Source organism: Belonocnema kinseyi, chromosome 4 (genome assembly GCF_010883055.1).
Source record: "Belonocnema kinseyi isolate 2016_QV_RU_SX_M_011 chromosome 4, B_treatae_v1, whole genome shotgun sequence".
Classification (NCBI taxonomy): domain Eukaryota; kingdom Metazoa; phylum Arthropoda; class Insecta; order Hymenoptera; family Cynipidae; genus Belonocnema; species Belonocnema kinseyi.
The window spans coordinates 59,196,445-59,218,567 of NC_046660.1; the positions used below are offsets into that span (position 1 = coordinate 59,196,445).

At 28.1% G+C, this 22,123-nt stretch overlaps 1 protein-coding gene across 1 annotated transcript; it reads left to right on the top strand.

Moving 5' to 3' along the window:
- The first annotated feature begins 2,522 nt into the window (after positions 1–2,522).
- Positions 2,523–14,518, top strand: LOC117171627. The gene is made up of 3 exons (XM_033359109.1): positions 2,523–2,644; positions 11,356–11,695; positions 14,411–14,518. Exons 1-3 carry the CDS (start codon positions 2,584–2,586, stop codon positions 14,451–14,453), a joined length of 444 nt encoding a protein of 147 aa, XP_033215000.1. The 5' UTR covers positions 2,523–2,583; the 3' UTR covers positions 14,454–14,518.
- The last annotated feature ends 7,605 nt before the right edge of the window (positions 14,519–22,123 follow it).

Genomic DNA, 22,123 nt, shown 5'->3' on the forward strand with positions numbered 1-22,123 from the left:
TTTGCAGTTTTTTGACTGTTCTGTTTCTTGTATGCTTTCAAATAGTTGCATCAAAATTTTATTTGGGGGGGGGGCAATGTCTTCTATGCTTACTCGGCTCTACACTTTAAAGCAAATTTTTAATTTTGTCGCTATTAATTTGTCTACTATTAATTTTGGTCCGGAACTCATCTTATCTTGTTGAAAAGTTTAGTATCAGTATAAAAATCTAATTATCTTCCTGAAAATGTAACTATTTCGGTCAAATGTTATCTTTCTTATTTACAAATTCAGTTGATATGTTGAAAGTTGAATTAGTGTACCAATACTAATTTTTTTGTTTAAAGATTTAGATCCTTTTTTGTCACAATGATAATCTTTTGGGGATAAACAAAAACTAAATTTAGTAAAATTTTACATATTTAATTAGCAAAATGTGGGCTATTAAGATTAGTAAGGAGTTACTAATCGATTATTCGAGATACTCCATAATTCAATACTGAAAAAAAAGTAATTGTTTGATACAAATAAACTTATTTACTTAAAACTTACATAATAATTAAACAAAGTTTTTAAAAAACTATATTGTGACAAATGGAAAAGTTTTTAAAAAACGACGCGTTTTTTTACTGTTCTTCTTTGACTGAAAAACGACTCATTTGGCATCATAAAAAGGTGATATTCTGTCAATGTAAATGTGACAAAACCTATCTTCAATTTAAAAAGATTGCCTTCGGATCGTCTAAATAAAATTAAGAAAAAATTTAGTCTTTAGAATCCTAGAATAACCAGTGATCAATGCAAACAAATTAATCAGACACATTCAGGGTAAAAATAATTGACTTCTAATTCAGTTGAGCTTTAATCTCAAAATGAGTTTAAATAATAATAAGCCTTTTTCATACGCAAAATATAATTTGTTACCTCTAACTCAAAGCGGATGTGACTTAATTAATCCTCAAGTCATTTTAAAAATTTTATTGGGCAAAGCGGCTTTGAAAATTTAACTGTTCAATGGAGACGCCTTTTTTGGTGCAAAATTAATTTTTTAACTGAAAATATAACTTTTCCTTTTTAAAAATTTTTTTTAGATGAAAATTCTCCTCTTTGGGTAAAAACCATATTTTTCTTGGTTTGAAATTTCATTTTTTTTAGGTAAAAATGCATCAGTTTCCTGGAAAATTAATTTTTTCCTGAAAAATCACATTTTTTGTTTTAAAAATCAATTTTTGTAAAGAAAATTCGTCTTGTGGCTCAAAGGCTCAATAATTTAGATCAACTTTTATTTATTTTTTTAATTGAAAATTCTTTATTTTTAAAGAAATTGTATTTTTTGGCTAGAAATTTGACTATTATTTTGAAAATTTAATTCTTTCTGTTTGAAATAAAATAATAAATTTGAATATTTTAAATTTTTATCTGAAATACGGTTATATTTCGTTTATAAAAGATTCTATTTTGAAAGTTTTATATTGAAAATAAAGTTGTGGAATCTCCTGCCTAAAAAGTACGTAGAGTGAGATGGGGGCGTAAAAATATTTTTTATCGTTTTTACGGGGGGGGGGGGGGGGGGGGGGTTGTGGAGAAGGCCTATAACCTGTCACGTAATTTAAGTACGACGCCTAATATTTTATTTTATTGATCCACATTTTTCAATAGAAAACTGCTTGAACGAATAAAAATAGTTGAAAGTAAATATTATGTTTAATTCAGATAATATAATTTATAAAATAGTTTGGGAAAATAATTGTTCAAACAAATGAAATTCGTTTAAAAAATTAATTATTGTTTTACGTATTTTTTCCAAACACTATGAAGTCGGACAAAAAATTGTATGTAACCTATTTTATTTCATTTGCATTAAGCCATCGACGAAAACTGCCCGTGCAAATACAAATTGTTTAAGCAAATTGAGATTTGTTAAAAACTAGAAGCAATGCATCAAAATTTCTAATTATTTAACAAAAAGTAGCTCCGGATATCAATTTCAGAAAATGTTGGGAATCTCCAGTTTAATTTTTAGAACTGCTGTGAGTAAACAATTATTAATTGTTTAAATAATTAAATAATGTTTAAAAAATTCCGCTGCTCCAAACAATGTCTTAATATTTCATTTCCATCAAAAAACACGATTTAAAAAAAGTTTTTGCGAACAAATTATCATTTAAACAAGTTACGTTTATATAAATCATTAAATTGTTCAAAAATTTCCAGATGTTAAGCAAACAAGTGCAACCAATTTTTGTATCCTAAAGACCTTATTTTCGTTTATTACAAAATTACATTTGTTTAAATAAAAGAAAATAAATTCGAATATACACTGAAGAAATTTTTTTAGTCATTTTACTTTCAACGAGAATGCGGAAAGAGCACAATAATCAACATACAAGTACATAGCAAATAAAATGGTAGCACGTGCTTTATACATGATAAGACCTTGCTTTGGTTTGAATCTCATTTGATGGCGTCTATCATCCAGGTTAGGTAAATTTTCGTAATCGTGCCGATTTTTCTGGTAAGGCGTGGAAATTGTCAGTATAAAAAGCTGTGATTTTTCCCAGTGTTTTCATTTACGTTTACGAATTAAATCCTTCGTTAGCAACAATGGATATTCTTGCCGGAACCTTATTTCTTGCTATGGCCGTTTTGCTGCTTGATTCTGTTGGTAAGTAAAATAATATATATACCGATTTTAAAAGCCTAGCCTACTTCTATTTCCTCACTCTCCTACCTTAAATATTCTCTCCTTCCAAATTTCTCATTGCGCGTCAGGTCCACACTCATCATTTCCCCTCCTTCTTTTACTACGTCACCCCTCTCTAGCGTTTTTCACTCCTTAATAACCTTCCTCATTTCCCTTCATTCTACCTCATCTTCACCTTCCTCATTTCCTTTCATTCTACATCCATAAATTCTTCCGATTCCCCTTTGTTCCTCTTCAATCGAGCTCATTCTCTCCCTACCCTCATTTTGCCTACTTCCCTTCTCCTCATCGCAATGCCAATGCCCCTCTCATTCTTTTAACTTATTTTCTATATTTCCCCTCCACTTATTCACCCTCACTTCCCTTTATTTTATTTTTGCTTATTTGCCTACCATCATTTCCCCTCGTTTCTCTTATTTATTCTCCTCGAATTTTTTCTCATTTGCCTTTTCCTTTATTTTCCCAAGTTCTCATTCACTCAATTTACTTATTTCCCACCAAAGATATTAGGTCCAAGATACGAAATTAGATTAGTTGCACCACATACCGATAGTTAGCGTGGCAGGCAAGTTTGTGATCTTGCATGTTCGGCCATATACTTGTAGAGGCGCGATATGTACCGATTTGTTCCTCCACATAATTGTAGAGGCGCGACAGGCAACCATATATTCGGTCGCGCCAAATTATAGTGCATTTGAAATCCCAAATGGTAATAATCTAATTTTACTTTATAAGTGAATGGAAAAATAATTTTAATTAAGTAGAAAAGGTATTCAAGGAATTCGAAAACTCTAAAGACTTTTTCAAATCAAAATTATTACCAAAATGTAGCAAAGGTGTTAGTATAAAATAGTAATAACAATTTTGAATTAAAAAGTAAACTCTATGAAAAATTTCAAATAATATAATTCGTGAAAATTCTGTTTATAGAATTACTTAATTTGAATGTTTTAAATTGAAAATATATTAAAACCTTTCAATTTAAAATTCCTCTACTTATAAAAAGTCTTCGATTTCAAAGGCCTCACATTTATTCCAATTTTTCACGAGGTTTGATATCGAATAATGTGCTTATTGTAGCTTTAAATTATTCATATCCTATAGCTAAAAAAAATTTATTGCCGAATCATAAGTGATTTCATTTAAAACGTTTAAAATTAAATAATTTGAATTGACAGGTTATACTCGAAGAATATTCGAAATTTTGAAAATACTGAGATTTTTCAATTTTCAATTGATAAACTAGTCTCTTTTAATAATTATTATTTTATTTTCATGCTTCTAAAAGAAATAATTACACTGTAATTTTATTTGTTTCCATTTCAAGTTTCTCTCATTTAAAACCTTTTAATTTCAAAGGCTTTGAAGTTATAATCCAATTTTCGAAACTGAATTCGAAATAAAATTGTGGAATAATAAAGTATTTCCATGCAAAATAGTTATGCTGAAGTTTAAATGCTTTCTTGTATATTTTGGCATTGTCGACTTCTGAAAAGTTTCAAACCAAACAATTCAGATTTATGAGTCCTAATTACTTTCCTGAGCTTTTTGTTGAATTTAACTAATTATTATAAAAACAAGGGGATTATTTTCAATTTCTCCAGCTTATTTGAATGCTCTCCATCGTTGAAGCCAAGAAAGAACCCACAACTCTGTATTCAATTAAATGAAATTAAAAATTTAATGACAGTTTCATTTTTATTTAACTAGATTTTACTTAAATTTAAGACCATTTAACACCTACAATTTTAACTGAAATTTATTTAAATTTAACTCAATTTTACTCAAGTTTTGAATTTAAATGAAATATATTCACTTTTTGAAATGATCTAAATTGTATTCAATCTTTAAATTTAATTTCACAACATAATTTTAAGAATTGCACTACAATAAATCTTAAAGTACGAATGGAATTATTTTAAAACTTATTTACTTGATATCTAGAAAATTTCTCTTTTAAAAGAAGCCAGACGAGAAATTAATTTAATTTAACTAAACTTTATTTAATTCTTAAATTCACCTATATTTTATCTAAGTGTTGAATTTAGCTCAACTTTATTTAAATTTTAAATTCAACTAAATTCTATTTATTTTTTTTAATTTATCTTAATAGCCAGCTATACCAAAGATTGCTATAGTGATGGCGAAGGCGAACGCCAGAAACAGAAAATCGTGTTCCAATTTTCTGAATTTTCAAAATCTAAATTCAGATTTGGGATCAGTGACTCCAAAAATCCTTGTACACTAATTTAAAAAAAATCCAGAAAACTTGATTGTTTTTACCGTCATATTGGATCCGTCATTTTGGATTTTCAAAGTCTTATTTCAGATTCGTGATCAGCGACTCCGAAAACCTTTGTATACCAATTTTCAGAAAAAAATCCAAAAATATTCCAAGTTTCGGGCACCATCTTGGCTCCACCATTTTAAAGGTCAAAAATCTGAGTTCATATTCGTGATCACTGACCCCAAAAACCCCTGTATACAAATTTTCAGATAAAATCCAAAAATATTCTCAATTTCGGCAGCCATATTGGATCCTCCATTTTGAATTTTCAAAATCTGAGAGCAGATTCGTATTAAGCGACCCCAAACACCCTTAAGTACCCATTTTTATAAGGATATAATGGAAAGTTTTCTTCAATAATGAATTTTGTTAACAAAAAAGGCTTTTTTCATCTTCGTTTATAAGTATTAACAAATTATTTTAAAAATTTAGAACCTTTTCACAAAAGTTTCAATTTTCTCTCATCCTGCGCGCATGAAAAAAAACCTCTGTGAAATCAAAAAAAAACTACTCTGAAATAGCAAAAAATCATATGAAAAAGGTGGGAATACGGTATTCCCACCATGGCGCAAAGGATTAAGAGCTTTTTTATGACCAAGCAAAATCATTCAATACATTCATTGGAAGTTATAAACAGAAATTTTTAAGAGTCATGTTTTTAAAGAAACTTGAAAATAACTCATTATGTCAACTGAGGGTATTTTTTCAGCCTTCGGAGTGAAATGGCTTCGTCGACTAATGACAGTGTATGATAAAAATTATCTTGATAATAATCTTTTGCATACAAAAAAATGGTTGTTGCACTTGCCATGTGGATAAAGAGATTTCTTTTGTTTGCAATTTATTTGATTGGGTCTATCATTAGGTTTTGACAAATTTTAATAATCATCACTATTTAAGTGGTACACTTGAGCAATCATCTGTAGAAATATGTTTGATTATTTTTACAATTTCTCAGTAACTCTTACGAATTAAAGCCTTCGATAGCAACAATGAAGATTGTTACTAGAACTCTACTGCTTACTATTGCGGTTTTTCTGCCTAATTCCGATGGTAAGTGCAATAATATATTTAAAGAATAAAAAAAATCAGGGCAGTGTATTTAATATACTTGAGCAACTTTTATCGTCTTCGCAAGATTGTTATAATCCCCTCACCTCGTATGTGCCTTTTTGCTTGACATTTTGTAGTTTTACAACATATTTAAACTATAAACATAACAATTATTCTCACTGTCAACCCGGTTTCTAAATATCTTAAAAGATTAGAAAGTATTGGATTGGTTTCAAGGTATTTTAAGGATTACTGTATCCTGTACTAGTTACATAAGACCATAAATGGTTTTCGAAATAGACTGGTTTTCTGATAGGTATACTTCATGTTTTTGGGGTTGCTGAACATGATTCCATTCGCAGAATTAACAAGCCCCAAACCCGTCAGAAAACGAGCCTTAAACCCAAAAAGTAACAAGCCCTAAGCCCACAAATCCACAAACCCCAAACCCTAAACCCTAAACCAACAATCCCCCATCCTGCAAACCCCAAAATAAAAAGCTTTTAACCCACAAACCCCAAATCCACAAGCTCCAAATACACGAAGTCCAAAGACACAAGCTCCATATTCACAGTCCTCCAACCCCAAACCCCCAAAAAACCCATGACCCACAAGTTCCATATCCACAAGCGTGAAAAGTCCAAACCTACAAATCCCAAACTCACAAATCCTAAGCCCACAAACCCCAAACCCATAAGCTCCATATCCACAAACGTACAAAACCTAAACCAAAAATCCGAAACCTACGATACCCAAACCCACAAAGCCAAACCTGCAAACTCACAAACTGCAAACTAACGAACCCTAAATCCACATACCCTAAAACTAGAAGCTACATATCCACAAACGTACAAATACCAAACCCACAAACCCAAAAACCCTAAATTCACATTCCTACAAACCCACAATCACCAAAACCACAAACTTACTAACCCACAAAACTGAAACCCACAAGCTCCATTTGCATAAACGTACAAATCCCAAACCAGCAATCCCAAACCCGCGAAACCCAAACACACAAACCCCAAACTAATAAAACCCAAACCCGCCATCCAAAAATTATATCAATTTCTCATTTGGTATTATAAGATTTGAGGTATTTGGGATTGTGGAATTAAGATTGATGAGTTTTAAGTTTGTGGATTTAGGTTCTGAAGTTTGGGGTTTGTGAATTTGTAGATATGGAGCTTACGGGTATGGGGTTTGTGGGCTCGGGGTTTTTTGGTTTGTAGATATAAAGCTTGTGCATTTGAAATTTATCGGTTTGCAGCTTGTTGGTTTCCGGTGTGTGGGTTTGTTGATAAGGAGCTTGTGGGTTTTAGGCTTGTTAGTTTCTGGCTTTAGGCTTGTTAATTTGGGGTTTGAGGGTCCAGGAATGAAATTTATGAAGAATTTCCAGGTTTTTAACCATTTTTTAAATTTTACTGAAAGTCCGAACATGCTAGCTCAATTCTGCGAATAAATTTAAGTTTAGCAACCCCAAAAAATAAAGTGTACCTATTAGAATCCCATTATAATCCCAAAACCATTTCGTGATCCTGTGTTATTAAAGATGATAACAAAAATGTTATCCACGTCGAGAATAATTAGCAAATGTATAATAAAAAAAATATTATATTAATAATCTTTGAAATAATAAAAGTTTTACCAAAAATATTTCTTGAATTTATTGTAAGTATTTATATTGTAGTTAACAAAAAACTTTTTCTTATTTTTTGATGCTCGCGTCGCAAAAGTTTGTTTCTCTAAGGGTTCCTGAGTTTTTTAAGTTTAGATTTTTTAATTTTTAAGAGGATGTGAGCATGCAGTTAACACAAAAGCGAAAAGTCTCATTTGGTGTTCAATGAAAAAAATTCCCTAGTGCAGGAAAATATCATGTAATGTATGCCTTCTTAACGACATAGATATATAAGAGCATAATATTTATAAACATTTTCGGTAAAGATTGTCAAAATTCTGGGAGCTTTCCGATAATTAGGGAAAACATCTGTAATAAATATGAGATAAAAATGTATAAAAATGTAAAAATGTAATTGGGTATTTTTCAACAAATAACTTTAAAAAATCTATTTAGTATCTTTAAGCAGATTTTTTTTTTAATTTGTCTTTTGAATATGTTCATGCTGAAATATTTGTGTAATAATTTAAATTTAATTTCCTTTTACTTTTGCGGCTGCGTCGTACGAAAAACTGCCGTAAAAGCAAACATTTTTAATTTGTGCCACGAATTGATAAGAAAATTTAACTAAAACTATTTCTATGATCAGAATGGAGGGAAATAAATAAGAAAAGAATGATGATTTGAAAAAAGTTATACACATGCAAAACTTGAAAGTACAAACGTTTAATTGAACAAGGTAATGGTGTAATATTATTATCTCTATTGAAACAATATTTAGGTTATATTGTCAGATCGTGAACATGACGCACCTTAGCATTAATAAAAAAACAATCCCATTTGATCGTTTAAACAAAATTAAGCAAGGTAAGAATTTTGTCAGGTTTACAAAAGACAATTAATCAATAGGCTTACATTGAAAATAATTCACTTCCTTTTGTTCTAAGGCATTTCTAAAAATTAATTATGTTGAAAAAAGAAATATTTCGTGTGTCAAAATGTTTTATATTATATAAAGTAGGATTTATAGAATAAATAAATATTAATAAAGTTGTACAATAAAAAATTGTAGTTGTAAACCATGCCCTAAGAACAATTATAATAAATTTGAACAGTTTTTTTAATTTTTCGATAACTTTAATAAATTAGTTTGTCGATATTATTGAAAATTCATGTTACCACTATTTCGCGTTAGAAAAAGTTTATTTCAATATATTTAATAACATTTGCACTCTATGCATATATCTTACTGAAATTTTAAATTTGTCTTTTAGTGTAACCATTTTTGTCAATTACTTTTAAAGTGAAAAATAAAGATTATTTCCGTCCGTCACAAAAAGCTTGATAAATTTTCAGTCTAAGGTCTAAGGTAAAAAATTCGAAAAAGTCTGTTTTAACAATAAAAGAACTGCCCGCTACGCGGGCATATTCGCATAACGCGCTGTGTGCGCGGCTCGCATCGCTCACAAGTTTCAGCGCGCCAACTGCGCGCGACTGTTGGTTCTTGCGCTTTGCGCTCGTTCATGTATTTATCTCACGCTACGCGCTCGATCTGTACATTTTCGCACATTCTTGCGTAAACCTTTTAAAACAAAGACTCAAAACATCCACCTCTGTAATTTTGTGAGTGTGAATTCTCTTTCGTTAAAAGAGCTTAGCTCGAGACTTCAAGCACACCTACGACACGCGAATGATATCAGTCGCACTCCGCGCTTGTAATTTTCATTTCTCCCGCATTCGTGCACAGACCTTTAAAAATCAAAGGTCAACGGACCGACAACTTTAATTTTGTGATTGTGAACTCTCTTTTGTTAAAGCTCTTTCGTATTCAACTAACTTATTCTCATCACGTATTTCGAACTTCGCACTCGATTTTGCCCTAAATGTCAACTTCTCTACATTATACACAACACTTCAAATATAATACATTTTTTATGTAACTCTGCCTGGGATTGCTTATTAAAGAATTTCAAAATAATGAGCAAATTGTATTTATCATAATTATTTTTATATTTGTTTCTTATTTTGCTTTAAATTGTATTCTAAGCTGCGCTGAAACATGTATCATTTCAATCAATGTATATAATTAAAATTCATAATATGCATACAAATTGAATCATACTAATTCTTATTTCCTTGTTTTTATCATTTTTTTATTTTTAATCTTGTTTTTTACGATTAAATAAAAACTACTGCGCATCTGCATAGTTCATACCTAGTGTTGTTTTTAAAAAAAAATGATATTTTTATTTTGAATATTCTTTTTTACAACTAAAACAAAAACTACGTGATCTATCAAAAATTACAGCTCTTTTTGAATGAACAAGTTTTGTCTCATTTTTTTCGTAGCTTGTGTCGTTAGTCGAAAAATTTAATTTTTTTTTATTTATAATATTGTTTTTCACGACTAAAAACAAGAACTACGCGTCCTATCGAAAAGTGATTAATTATAAATTTGTAGTTCTTTCCAGGGCGCGCAATATTAGCTTTGTCATTTTTTTCCGTTTCTTGCATAGTTTCAAGAAAAAATGGAATTTTTGGATTTTTCATTATTTTTAGTTCGATCAAATTTGGAATTTTCAACTTTTCGACCAAATAAAAAAAGTTGTTATCATAATCTTGTAGGGCTTCCAAAAAGCTAGGTTCTTATTCTCTTTATTTATTTTTTCATATCATGTGTAGTTTGGCTTAAAATATTCATTTTAGTTTGTTTTTTTGGATTTTGAAACTGCTCAAACTCTGATCATTTTCTTTTCATAGAAAAAATTCAAAATAATACATTGTTTGAGCTTCTGAGGACTACGAATAACCATACATAGAATTTTGAAATCTTGAAAAAATGTGGTTTCAAAAATTTTGGTTCGATCAAATTTTGAATTTTCAACTTTTGGACCAAATCTAAAAAGTTGTTATCATAATCTTGTAGGACTTAAAAACATCAACGTTTTTGTTTCCTTGGCTTTTTTATACCATGTGTAGTTTGGCTTAAAATATTCATTTTAATTTGTTTTTTTTTGGATTTTGAAGATGCTCCAACTCTGATAATTTTCTTTTTTTAGGAAAAAGTTACAGGGGTAAATTGTTAGAGTTTCTGATTGCTATGAACAAACGTATATACAATTTTGAAATATTGAAAAAATGTGGTTTTAAAGATGTTTGGCAAGATTAAATTTTGAATTTTCAACTTTTCGACCGAATGAAAAAAGTTGTTATTGTAATTTGTATTTTTGGATTTTGAAACTCCTCAAACTTTGTTTATTTTCTTTTTATAGAAAATTTTTCTCATGTCTTAAACAAGTGTGCCGAAGCAAAATCCAATCTGATCAATTTTTCGAACGATATCGTGCCTACAGAATACAGACTACAGACAGACAGACAAAGACCTTCGTAAAAATCGTTTTTTCTGACTCAGTCTCAAAACGTGGCGATTTTATAAAAACCGACAAAGTGAAATTTTGCATAAAACCAATACCTTCTCATTAGGATGAGAATGTAAAAAAGAACATTTTTGTCTCTTTGGTTTTATAGTGCCACGGGGCTGGTTAAAGCGCAAAAAGTTCACAAGTCGGTTTTTCGTAAAAAATCTTCTTTTATCTATGGGATATACTTGTTACACAACAGAGCGATTACTTGTAATAATTAAAATTTGTTAAACTTGATAATACATCTATTTTCTAACGTGTATCTCAGAATATCACAAATTTTTTTTTGCAGAATCAAGCCCAAGTGATTCTAGAAGACCTAATAGTGAGCCTATACCCCCTCATAATGATAATCAAGCTATAGGTACCATAAATCAACATTGGCAGTTAATAGAATATGGGGAGGCACCTCCACCTCGAATAACTCAGTCGTATGATGCACCAACTGGCACATTGACTAGAGTAACATTACACATCACTGCAGATGGCAGACAAATTCAATTCACAAATTCTGAAGTGGTGCCACTTGAACAACGAGCACGATTCCTTAGAGAATGGCAAGCTGCACAAGCGAGGCAAGCACAAAGCTCATCACCGCCAAGATCACCACCAAGACCGCCACCAAAAAAGAAGTGCGTGAATCATAAATGACCACATTGTTTTATTAGGGGACATACACCCATTACATGATGCTATTTTTAGTGATTTTTGACTTAACCCTGTTTCTTGTAACCACCGCAAAACATAGAAATGAGAAACGTTTCTGGTAATGTGCAATGTTGGGTAACAGCTAGCAGGGTAACTGTGAGTAGGGTAATTCTAGGAAATTGGTTGGTTCTCGTTGAGTTCTCTTGAGAAAACTTAATGTAGCCACAATAAGTTTAATCCAGACACAGTTACCCTGCAAGCTGTTACCCCGCTTCGCTTGTTAATCGCAACGTTTCTTAATGAAAGTTTTTTCACTGTGAGACTATGATATTTTAATGAACTTTTTCTGAAAATGTTATTTGACAATAAGGCCTACTTCTCCCCCTGTTTTTAGATTCGGAAGTTGAATGGAGTTTCATATAACCACCAACTAAACAATGAATAACAACTCAAAGTTATTGTATACCAGTATTTGACTTTGTTTAAGATTGCAACTGCTATGTTAAAGGTTAATCCGTTTTTTGTTAGGAATTTAATTATTTTGTTAAAAATTAGTCTTTTTTGTTCAAAACTTAACTACGTTTCTTAAACGTAAATTTCTTTATTTAAGTTCATTTCTTCAATATTTATTATTTTATTTTAAAAAGTTGACTACTTTATTTAGAATTAAACTGTTTGGCAGATAACTAACAGTTTTCTTAAAATTTATTATTTTGGTTGAAAATTCAAATGTTTTGTAAATCAATCAATCTTCTTTTGAGTTTCAAAATTCAAATGTTTTGTAAATCAATCAATCTTCTTTTGAGTTTCAAAATTCTACAAATTTGTTAAAAACTGATGAGTTATGTTGGACATTCTTCTTTTCTGGTAGAATATTAATCCTCTTAGTGGAAAGTTCACAATTTTTGGTAAAAATTGAGATATTTGGTTGCAAAGTCAAATTTTCATTGAAAGTTTAACAAATTCATTAGAAATTCATTTCTTTAAATTCACCTTTTTGGTATAAAATGTTCATTTTTGTTGAAAATTCTTGTTTTTTTTTGTTTGCGGAAAATAATTTTTTTTTATTTGAAAATTGAGATGTTCCATTTTTTGGTGATATTTCATCATTCATAATTTAGAAAATAACTATTTCTGGTTTGTTTAAACTTAATCTTTTTAAACATTCTGTTAAAAATCCTTTAATTTATGCTTGAAAGTTCAACGATTTATTCAAAAATTAATTTTGTGCTTGTTGTAAATTTGCTATTCATCTGTTTAAGCATAATATCCTGTTTGGTTAGAAATTGCAACTACCATGTTGAAAATGAAAAATATTTTGGCATTTATAATTCCCTTTCTGGTTGCTTCTATTTTTTTAATTCCATTTTTTATGGATTTCAAATATTTAAAAATAAAAATTAATTTGTAAATGTTATTTAAAATTAATCTATTTTTATAAAAACGCAACTATTTCTATTTTTGGTGGAAAATTTTTAGTTTTAAGTAGAAAATTAAACTACTTGGTGGAAAATTCATGCTTATAGAAATTTATATTTTACGTTGAATGTTAAACTACATTTTTTTCTTTATAATTTGACAAATTTCACTATTTGGTAGAAGCATTATATATATTTTTGAAAATTCTTCTATTTTGGTAGAGAATTAATCCGGTTTGTTCAAAATTCATTTTTTTCGTTAATTATTCCATCATTATGTTAAAAATTTGTCTTATTTGAGTCAGTAAAATTAATTGAATGTTTTTTTTTCTTTTATTGAAAATTAATTTGTTAAACAATTTTTGGTCAAAAATTTAACTCTTTGTTAACGAATTAAGTATTTTCTTGAAATATCTTTTTTATGTGAAATATTAACCTTCTTTGCTTGTTGAAAGTTGACCTTTTATAGTAGAGAAGTCTGTTTTTTTGGTTAAAAATTAACTTTTCTGTTGAATATTACCATAATTTTTAAATAATTCGCTTGTTTTGCTTGTTAAAAGTAATCTTTCTTTAAAAAAATTGGCTTTCTTATGCTTCGTTAAAAATTAATTTTGTTTTTGAAAATTCATCTTTTTGTGTTAAAAATCTATTTTTTTGGTAGAAAGTCGGTTAACTTTTAATTTGTTTATAACTACTGCTGATGTAATTTTTGATTATAATATAAACATTTAATTGAATTGCATTATATAACCATATTATTAATTTCTTTTTAACTAAACAATTTTTTTGAAAAATACTCAAAAAAAGTTATATTTTTTTTACATTGTATATTATATAATGACTAGTTCGTCATTTTTTCAACTACATAATTTGCTTAGTAATATTTAGTAAAATTCTAATTATTTTAAGGATATTATAGGTGTGCAGAGAAATATATAGGACTTTATAATCTTTCAGAGGATTTTAAGGTATTTTAAGAAATTTAAATAGGTTGAAATGGTTTTTAAGGTTTTAAAAATGGCCGAACCTTCATTTAATAATAAAGCGTAAGTACATCTGACTAATCCAATATTTAATTGTATTGTTTTTATAGAAGTCTTTTATATTAGAACTTATGACTCAATTATTTCCCGGATGAAAAATGCGCATTTTGGATCGATTTATCTCTTTTCAGTGTGATACAACTTACGACATTAAATATATAAACATTCAGTATTTCAAAATTGCAAAATTTTTCCTAATGTTAAGAACATATTTTCATAATGCTCAAATTTTTTACAGCTGCGTGCCCTCCATCTTCCCATGCTTCAGGAAGCCAAAATAATTTCGATCAACAATCAAATAGTGCACCTATTCTATTACTAGATGCCTGGATCGGCTGAAAAAACAATGTAAATCTGAAAATTATAGAGACAGTCTTTTACGAAATCCATAGATATAATTGAAAAAATATAAATATACAAAAAATCTAATATTCCTTAATAAAGACTGAACATTAGCTGAATTAACTCTTACTTTATTTTATTAGAATAATGCTTTATAAATTATCCATATCTCCTCTGTTTGAGACTTATTTATACTTTTTCACAAATGAACATTAGAATCACAAATAAAGAAAATTCTGGTTTACCTAACCAAAATTCTGGTTAATTCAACTAGAATACAATGTTAAATATTTCCTTACCATAAATTCTGGTTAGATGTATCGGAAGTTTATGTTTGACAATTTCGTGGATAATGTTACTAGAAATTAGTGTATCAACCAGAATTTTGTGAAGATAAAAAAAAAATATTAACTAGACTTTTTTCTGGTAGCTATCAAATACATAATGGTCAACATAACCAGATGTTCTGATAAACTTAACCAGATCTTCTGGTAAACTGTGCCAGATGTTCTGGTAAAGTTTTCCAGATGTTCCGACAAACTTAACTACATGTTGTGGTAAAATTAACCAGATGTTTTGGTAAACTTAACCAGATATTCTAGTAAACTTCGTCAGATGTTCTGGTAAATTCAACAACATATTCTGGTACCAATCGATTTTTGACTATCGAATTTCGACACTTTTCTACATTCGTGAACTTTTTCTAACCCACTCTGAAATTACATGGAATGCATCCTAAAGAAAATAAACAAACGTTCCCGGTAACAGATTGAAGCAATTATGTTCCGCTTTGCTAAAATTTTGTTTCTCTATTATGTGGATATATTAATAAATGTCGACAGATATAGCAGAAATTGAATTTTCAACCAAGTTTTCGAATTTTAATGACGAAAATTTCATTTTTGAGCAAGAAATGTTGAGTTTTTAACCTAAAAGTCGATATTTTTAACAAAAATATTCGCTTCAAACGTAACAGCTTAATTTTGAAGGATCATCAATTTTGAAGTTCAATCACTTTGTGTTATAAGTTCGTTCAATGCATTCAAAAGTCTACTAGAAGGAGTTTAGAAAGTATACTGTTTTGTTAAATATTGATCTTTTTTGCTCTAAAATAAATCTTTTGGTTTAAAATTTTTGGATGAAAAGTTCTCTTTGATTTTTTAACTCGTTTGTTCAATATTTTTTAATATTCATCAACTTATTTCGAAATTGATCTCCTTGGCTGAAAAATTAATTGTTTTGATAAAAATTCGCTGTTCTTGCTACGAATTAATTTTTTTCAAATAAGAATGTAACTTGGAAAAGTTACACTCTTATACATACATTTTTATTATCATCGATTGCTTATCACCGTGAAATTTTATCCTATGCTCATCATTGTCAGACTTTATGCGTGGGGGTGGTCTAAAGAAAAAAATGACTTTGTTAAGTTAATTCTTATAAACGCATTAACTGAACAAATAGTCTACAATATGGATTCTTTATTTTCAAAGTAATTTTTCTGCGCTCAAATTACTTGCTTTCATCGGAAAAATAATACTCGATCACAAAAATTTGTCATCCGATATCTTTGTTTATATTATAATCAAATTATATGAACAAATGCCCAGTGTCGCTATTTAAAGCAGAACGAAATAGTTTCTTTTCTTAATTTTCCTCAAATTATATCGCAAGTGATGTTTAGTAATGGGAAATTATTATTCGATGTTTTTATTAATTCTATAAACAAATGCCCAGTGTGAACATTTAAACGCTAAATAGTCGCTTTTTCTCTAAATTTTTCTCACACCATATCGCCAGTCATGTTTAGTGCGAGTAAATTATCAGAATTTTCCTTAAATAATGTCACTAATAACTTTTTATGATAGAAAATTATCGTCCTCTATTTTTCATTAATTTTATAAATAAATTATATCATAAAATTTATAACGAGTTCATTTAGAGGGATTTTTTTTTACTTATTGTCCTCAAATGATGTCGGCAGTGAGATTTAATGATAAAAAATTATCATCCAATATTTTTTATAGCATGCTACAAAACGCTTTCTCTTATTTTGTATGTGTTAGTAAAATTTTCTGTTGTTCTGAATGTATTAAGAAACAATTTTTTTACAAAATTAATGAAAAATACGACATATCAAAATGTCACGAATCAACATCAATAACGACATCATTTGAGGATTTTGATTTCTGTATTTAAATGTCCACAATAGGCATTTGAATATAGAATTTATTTATAAAATTAATCAAAAATATCGAATGAAAAATTTCTATCACCGAGTATTTTTTTCTCGATGAAATTAGGTAATTTAAACGCAAAAATTTACTTTGCAAACAAAGAATTAATAGTGCATAATATTTGTGAAGTTAATTTATTTATAACAATTAATTTGACAATGTTATGATTTTTTTTGCTTTTAAGTACTCTCGTGCATAAATTCTGGTAATGCTGGTCAAAAATAATTTTTTCATGATGATAATGAAAAAAAAAAAACAAATCTACTTTTTCTTTACTCTTTACATTCACATAACAGTTTAAACAAAAACGTTAAAAAATGGGGCAACATAAATCTTTTAAAAATTTAATGCTGAATTTTTACTTGAAAAATTCAAAATCGTTTAAGACTTGCCAGCTTCAAGTGATTTTGAACCTCGTTTTTTGATTTCGTCCCACTGTAGACTATCGGGTAATACGCCGTCTGACCAAAGCTAATCGCAACCACTGGCGAACGGTGGAGCGGGCCCTCTGCCGTCTGACTGTAACAGGTGTTTTGCTACTGATAATATACATTTTTTCATCATTTTAATAAATTGAAGAAGTTATTATAAATTTGACAGCATTTTCTTTAGAAACAATTGGTAGAACTCTTCCGAACTTTTCGTTGTTTTTAAAAAAATTAAATTTTAGAAAATAAATTCTCGTTGCCACAAAAAAAGTAAGGTCCGCATATAATCAAAGGATGTCTTTTTTTCTTTTCTTTTAAAGATTCAGTCAAATTTATAACAATTTCTTTCATTCTTTAAAACAATAACAAAAATCGTGTGTACTTCTTCTACTAGGAAAGCGATTTAAAAAAATATATACAAAATTATTTTCAGGCAAATATCTTATTAATAAAAATTGTTCAGAAAAATTACAAATGGTTTTTTTTAAATATCATAGAAGTTACCAACTAATTATGAGTGGTGATGAATTTATAATCAAGCTTCCAATTAAGAAGACTGATTTAAAAAAAGCGAATTTTTCAGTCCACAGATGGCCGAAAAATGCATTCGATTGTTAAACTCGTTTAAAAAATTCAGAAACCTCTTCAAATAATCATGATAATTCTGAATTTATTATGAAGATCCCAATTAAAAAGTTTGGCATAAAAAAGAAACAGATTTTTACCTTCCACAGATTCCCTAATGATGCATTTCCTCATTCAAATGATCATAAAGTTCCGGATTAAAAAAGTTGTCATAAAAAAAAAATTCTTTTTTTCGTAAATGCCTTATCTATGCTTTTTTTATTATTTTTTTAACAATCATAACATTTATAAACTAACTATATTTTTCGCTAAAATTGGTTATAAATTTTTCTGCAATTGGCAGGAAGTTCCCAAATGAAAAGACTTGTATCGAAAAAACGGAATTTTGCTGCTGAAAAGCGCCCAAATAATGCATTTGATTATTTTATTTGCTCTAAATAAGCATGAGATTATTGACAAATTATGAAGTTTTCTAAAATTATTATAAAGTTGCTAACGAAAAAAAAACTGCATCGAAAAAAGTGAAGTTTTCTGTCAAAAGATGCCTCATTAATGCTTTTTTTATTAATTTTTTTCATAATATTAAAATTAATAATCTCAAGAAGAAATGTCTTCATTATTATATTGCTTTTATCGAGAACGTGAAATAGGAAAAATTGTATTTGGGTTCGTCATATTGGTTTATCTATAAAAAAAATGAAAGCCTATTTCAAAAATCAAACTCGACAACTCTTTCAGAAATCTTATCAATTTTTTTTTGCCTAAATCGATTACTATTTGTGGGCTCTACGTTATTTTTAACCAGAAAAGTAATTTTTCCCACTGTGGGATCCACAGTCTGGCCCGTAACGTGCCGCCTTACCAAACCGGTCATCACTACTGCACAAATGTTACACAAGCGATTGGCCGTCTAAACGGGTGTTATACTACTTCCGACAGGGGCCGATCTGTTAACGCCGTCCACGCCGAGGGTACTTTATGAATATTTCGTTTAAACTTTTCGTATTTAGTTGAAAATTAATTTTTATGTTTTAAAATGAATTATTTATCTACAAAAAATTCAACTTTACTTTAACTAAATCCATTTTTGGTTGAAAAATTATATTTTTTGTAGAAAATTAAACCATTTGATTGAAGTCTTTTATTGAAAATGATCTGTGTTTATTTTCGTTCAGCATTAGGTTTTTTAACTGAAAATAAGACTATTTCGTTTCATGTTAAAAACTGACATTTTTAATTGAAAAATGATCTTTCCCACTGGAAATTTTAACTCTGGTTTGAGTGTCTAGCTCAAGTTTCTTGTAAATAATTCATCCTTTAGCCTTAAAATCAGAGCAATTTGTTTAAGAATGATTGTATTTGGTTCAAAATTTATTTTCTTGTTTGCACTTTTTTAATTTGTAAATGTAACTATTCTTTAAATAATAGGTCTTTATCTTTAATCTTATTTTTATTAAACTACATTTCAGAATTTAGGAAACAACTGTTTTTTGCAAGAATCTACATTTTGCTTGAAAGCCTGTTTTCATACAAATTTATGTATTTTATTAAAAATCCTTATTTGGTAGAAAATTAATTTTGATGGTTGAAAATTCATCTTTTTGCGCTACAAAATCAGTCGTTTTATCAAAAATTCAAATATTTTATTGAAAGCTTATTTTCGTTGAAATTTGGCATAAAATTATTCCTTACAATGACTTTCTGGTTTAGAATTGAACTATTCCATTCCTGATTGAAAAATTACTGTTTTGGGTAGAAAATATTTTATATTGTTGAAAATTTATCCTTTTGCGTCGGAAATTAATTCTATTCATTAAAATTTTACATTTTATCTGAAAGATCAATCATTTTGTAAAAAAATCGTATTTCATGTTTTTTTTTTGATAGTTGAAAATTTGGATTGTATGAAATATTCAACTACTTTCTCGAAATCATGTATTTTCGTCGTATTTAACTGTTTTTCATTGAACTTTAATATTTATTGCTTAAAAATTCACCTGTTCTGCTGAATGTTTGAAATATATAGATATTAATTCAATTTGATAGATAAAAATTAATTTATTCAAGAAAAGTGTAGGCAAAAATTGTACTAATTAAATTAGTAGTTTCGTTTCAACTAATAAAATTTTAATATTTTATTATTCAACTTATTCACAAAATAGGATGAATTTTCAAACCAGAAGATTTATTTGACACATAAAAAAATTTTATTTTGAATCAAATTTATTTATCTTGGCCACTAAATAATTTGCCAAAAACACAAAAAAAAATTATTAATCAAATTTAAATCATTTTTAGTTAATTTTATTATATTTTTCTATAATATTTTTACAGAAGGTTTCTCTTGTAAAAAACAGTTTACATTTCAAATTAATAATATAATTTTAAATCAATTCTCAACAACCTGTAGAAATAGTTATAATTAATTTCTGCTGAAAGAATAATTTTTACACAAAAAAATCACATTAAAAAAAAGAGTTTAACCAATTTAACAAATTTTGAACTAAATAATTTAATTTTTAATTAAAAATATAAATTTTTAACAGAAATGCATTTTAAAAAGTTAACGAAAGAGATTAACTTTTAAAGAAATGGTTAAATTATTCAACAAAAACAAAAAAACAGTATTTTTCCAACCAGAAGATTGATTTTTTACTAAAAAATATTAACTTTTTTCTAAAAAAATTTATTTACCTTTGCCCATAAATAATTTTCAAATTGCGGAATGACGCAAATTAATACAGATATTAATTTTCTCAAATTGGGCTATAAATCTCTGTGGGTGTGGTAATTAAATGTTTTTAAAACTTTTTTATCAGTTTATCTCAGTTCAAACTCACACTTACATTCAAAAAATAAATTTTTAACAGAAAAGAGATATTTCAGCAAATTAGTTTAATTATATATCTACCGCATAATTGAATTCCCAACCGAAAATAGATTAATCTTCTATAAAAGAAAAAGAAATTAACGTAAGCGTTTAAATTTTAACCAATTAGTTGAATTTGAACCCAAGAAAAAATTCTCAACAAAAATCTAATACTAAATATTTCAACGACGAAAAAAGAATTTGATTTTTAGATACAAAAAAAAATTTAGTTCAAGAAAAACAAATCAATTTTCAACAAGGAAGTTCAGCTTTTAAACAAATAGCTCAATTTTTAACCGAACAAGGCTACTTCTTAACAAAATGGGGGAATTGTCAATATAAAAGTATTAATTTAAAGATAAAAAATGAATCAATAATTTAATCAAAAAGATTCTTTATGTAAGAAAAAAAAAGCACAGGACCAACAGAGATTGTTTCAGAAAATTAAAAAATTCAGAATATTATATCAATTTAAATTTGCCTATATTAGGCTACACATCCCTATTGCTTTTCACTTTATTTTTTATCCGTCAAAAAGCCTTGGTTTGGATTAAATTTGTTTAGGTGTTTGTCAAAAACCAATAATTTTTCGTTTAAAGACATTAATGTGAAAAATTTATTTTTGAAAAGCCCAGAATCCAACAACCAAATTTGGACAGCCACCATAAAATGTTCCTATTGAAACTACTGAAATTGAAATTAAAATAAATCTAAAAATGGTCTTCAACATTTTTTAAAAATAAACAATAATTTTTGGTCTATGGCGAAGAAATATTCTGTTTAACATTTTCATAAATTAAAATTCAAAATTTGTCTGTCACCATAATTTAAAATTAAAATGTCTCTTTGAAGCTACTGTACGTTTTAACATCGGTTTCTATCATTGGATTTTTTATGATTGTAAGTGCAAACAATAATTTTTAGAACTCTTGGTATCTGTAAAAAATTCATTTTATTGAGCAACTGCAACCGTCATTATTCACTGTTTGACATTATTGACATTATGGTGTGTAACTATTTACGCAGAAAGGCGATACAAATTTTTATATTAAAATGTTTTTAATTTTTTCATTTCTGAAATTTTTGAGAAGTACTCGGCACTTTTATTTACAATATTAATCATCCAGTTACCTTGTGTATACTGAAATAGCATTCGAAAGAGTTTTACCTGTCTTCTTGAAATCTTGGGAATAAAATCATTAAATTTTATTTCATAAAACACAATCTTCCCAAACAAATAATTCTTTAAATAAAAATTTCAAGTAGCTTACAAAGCTGCAGAAACTACGAAAAATAATTATATGGAAATAGTACTTAAACGTATTGTTTTTCATTGAAATTTTAAATACACAGTGTACATCCTTCAATTATTTTCTTAGGCAGCAAAAATTATTATTAATTTGACCGAAACCATTCCACATAAAAGGAAATTTTTTTGAGAAAATACCATTTTTGCAGTGGTTTGACTATTCAAAATTTTTAAATTGTAA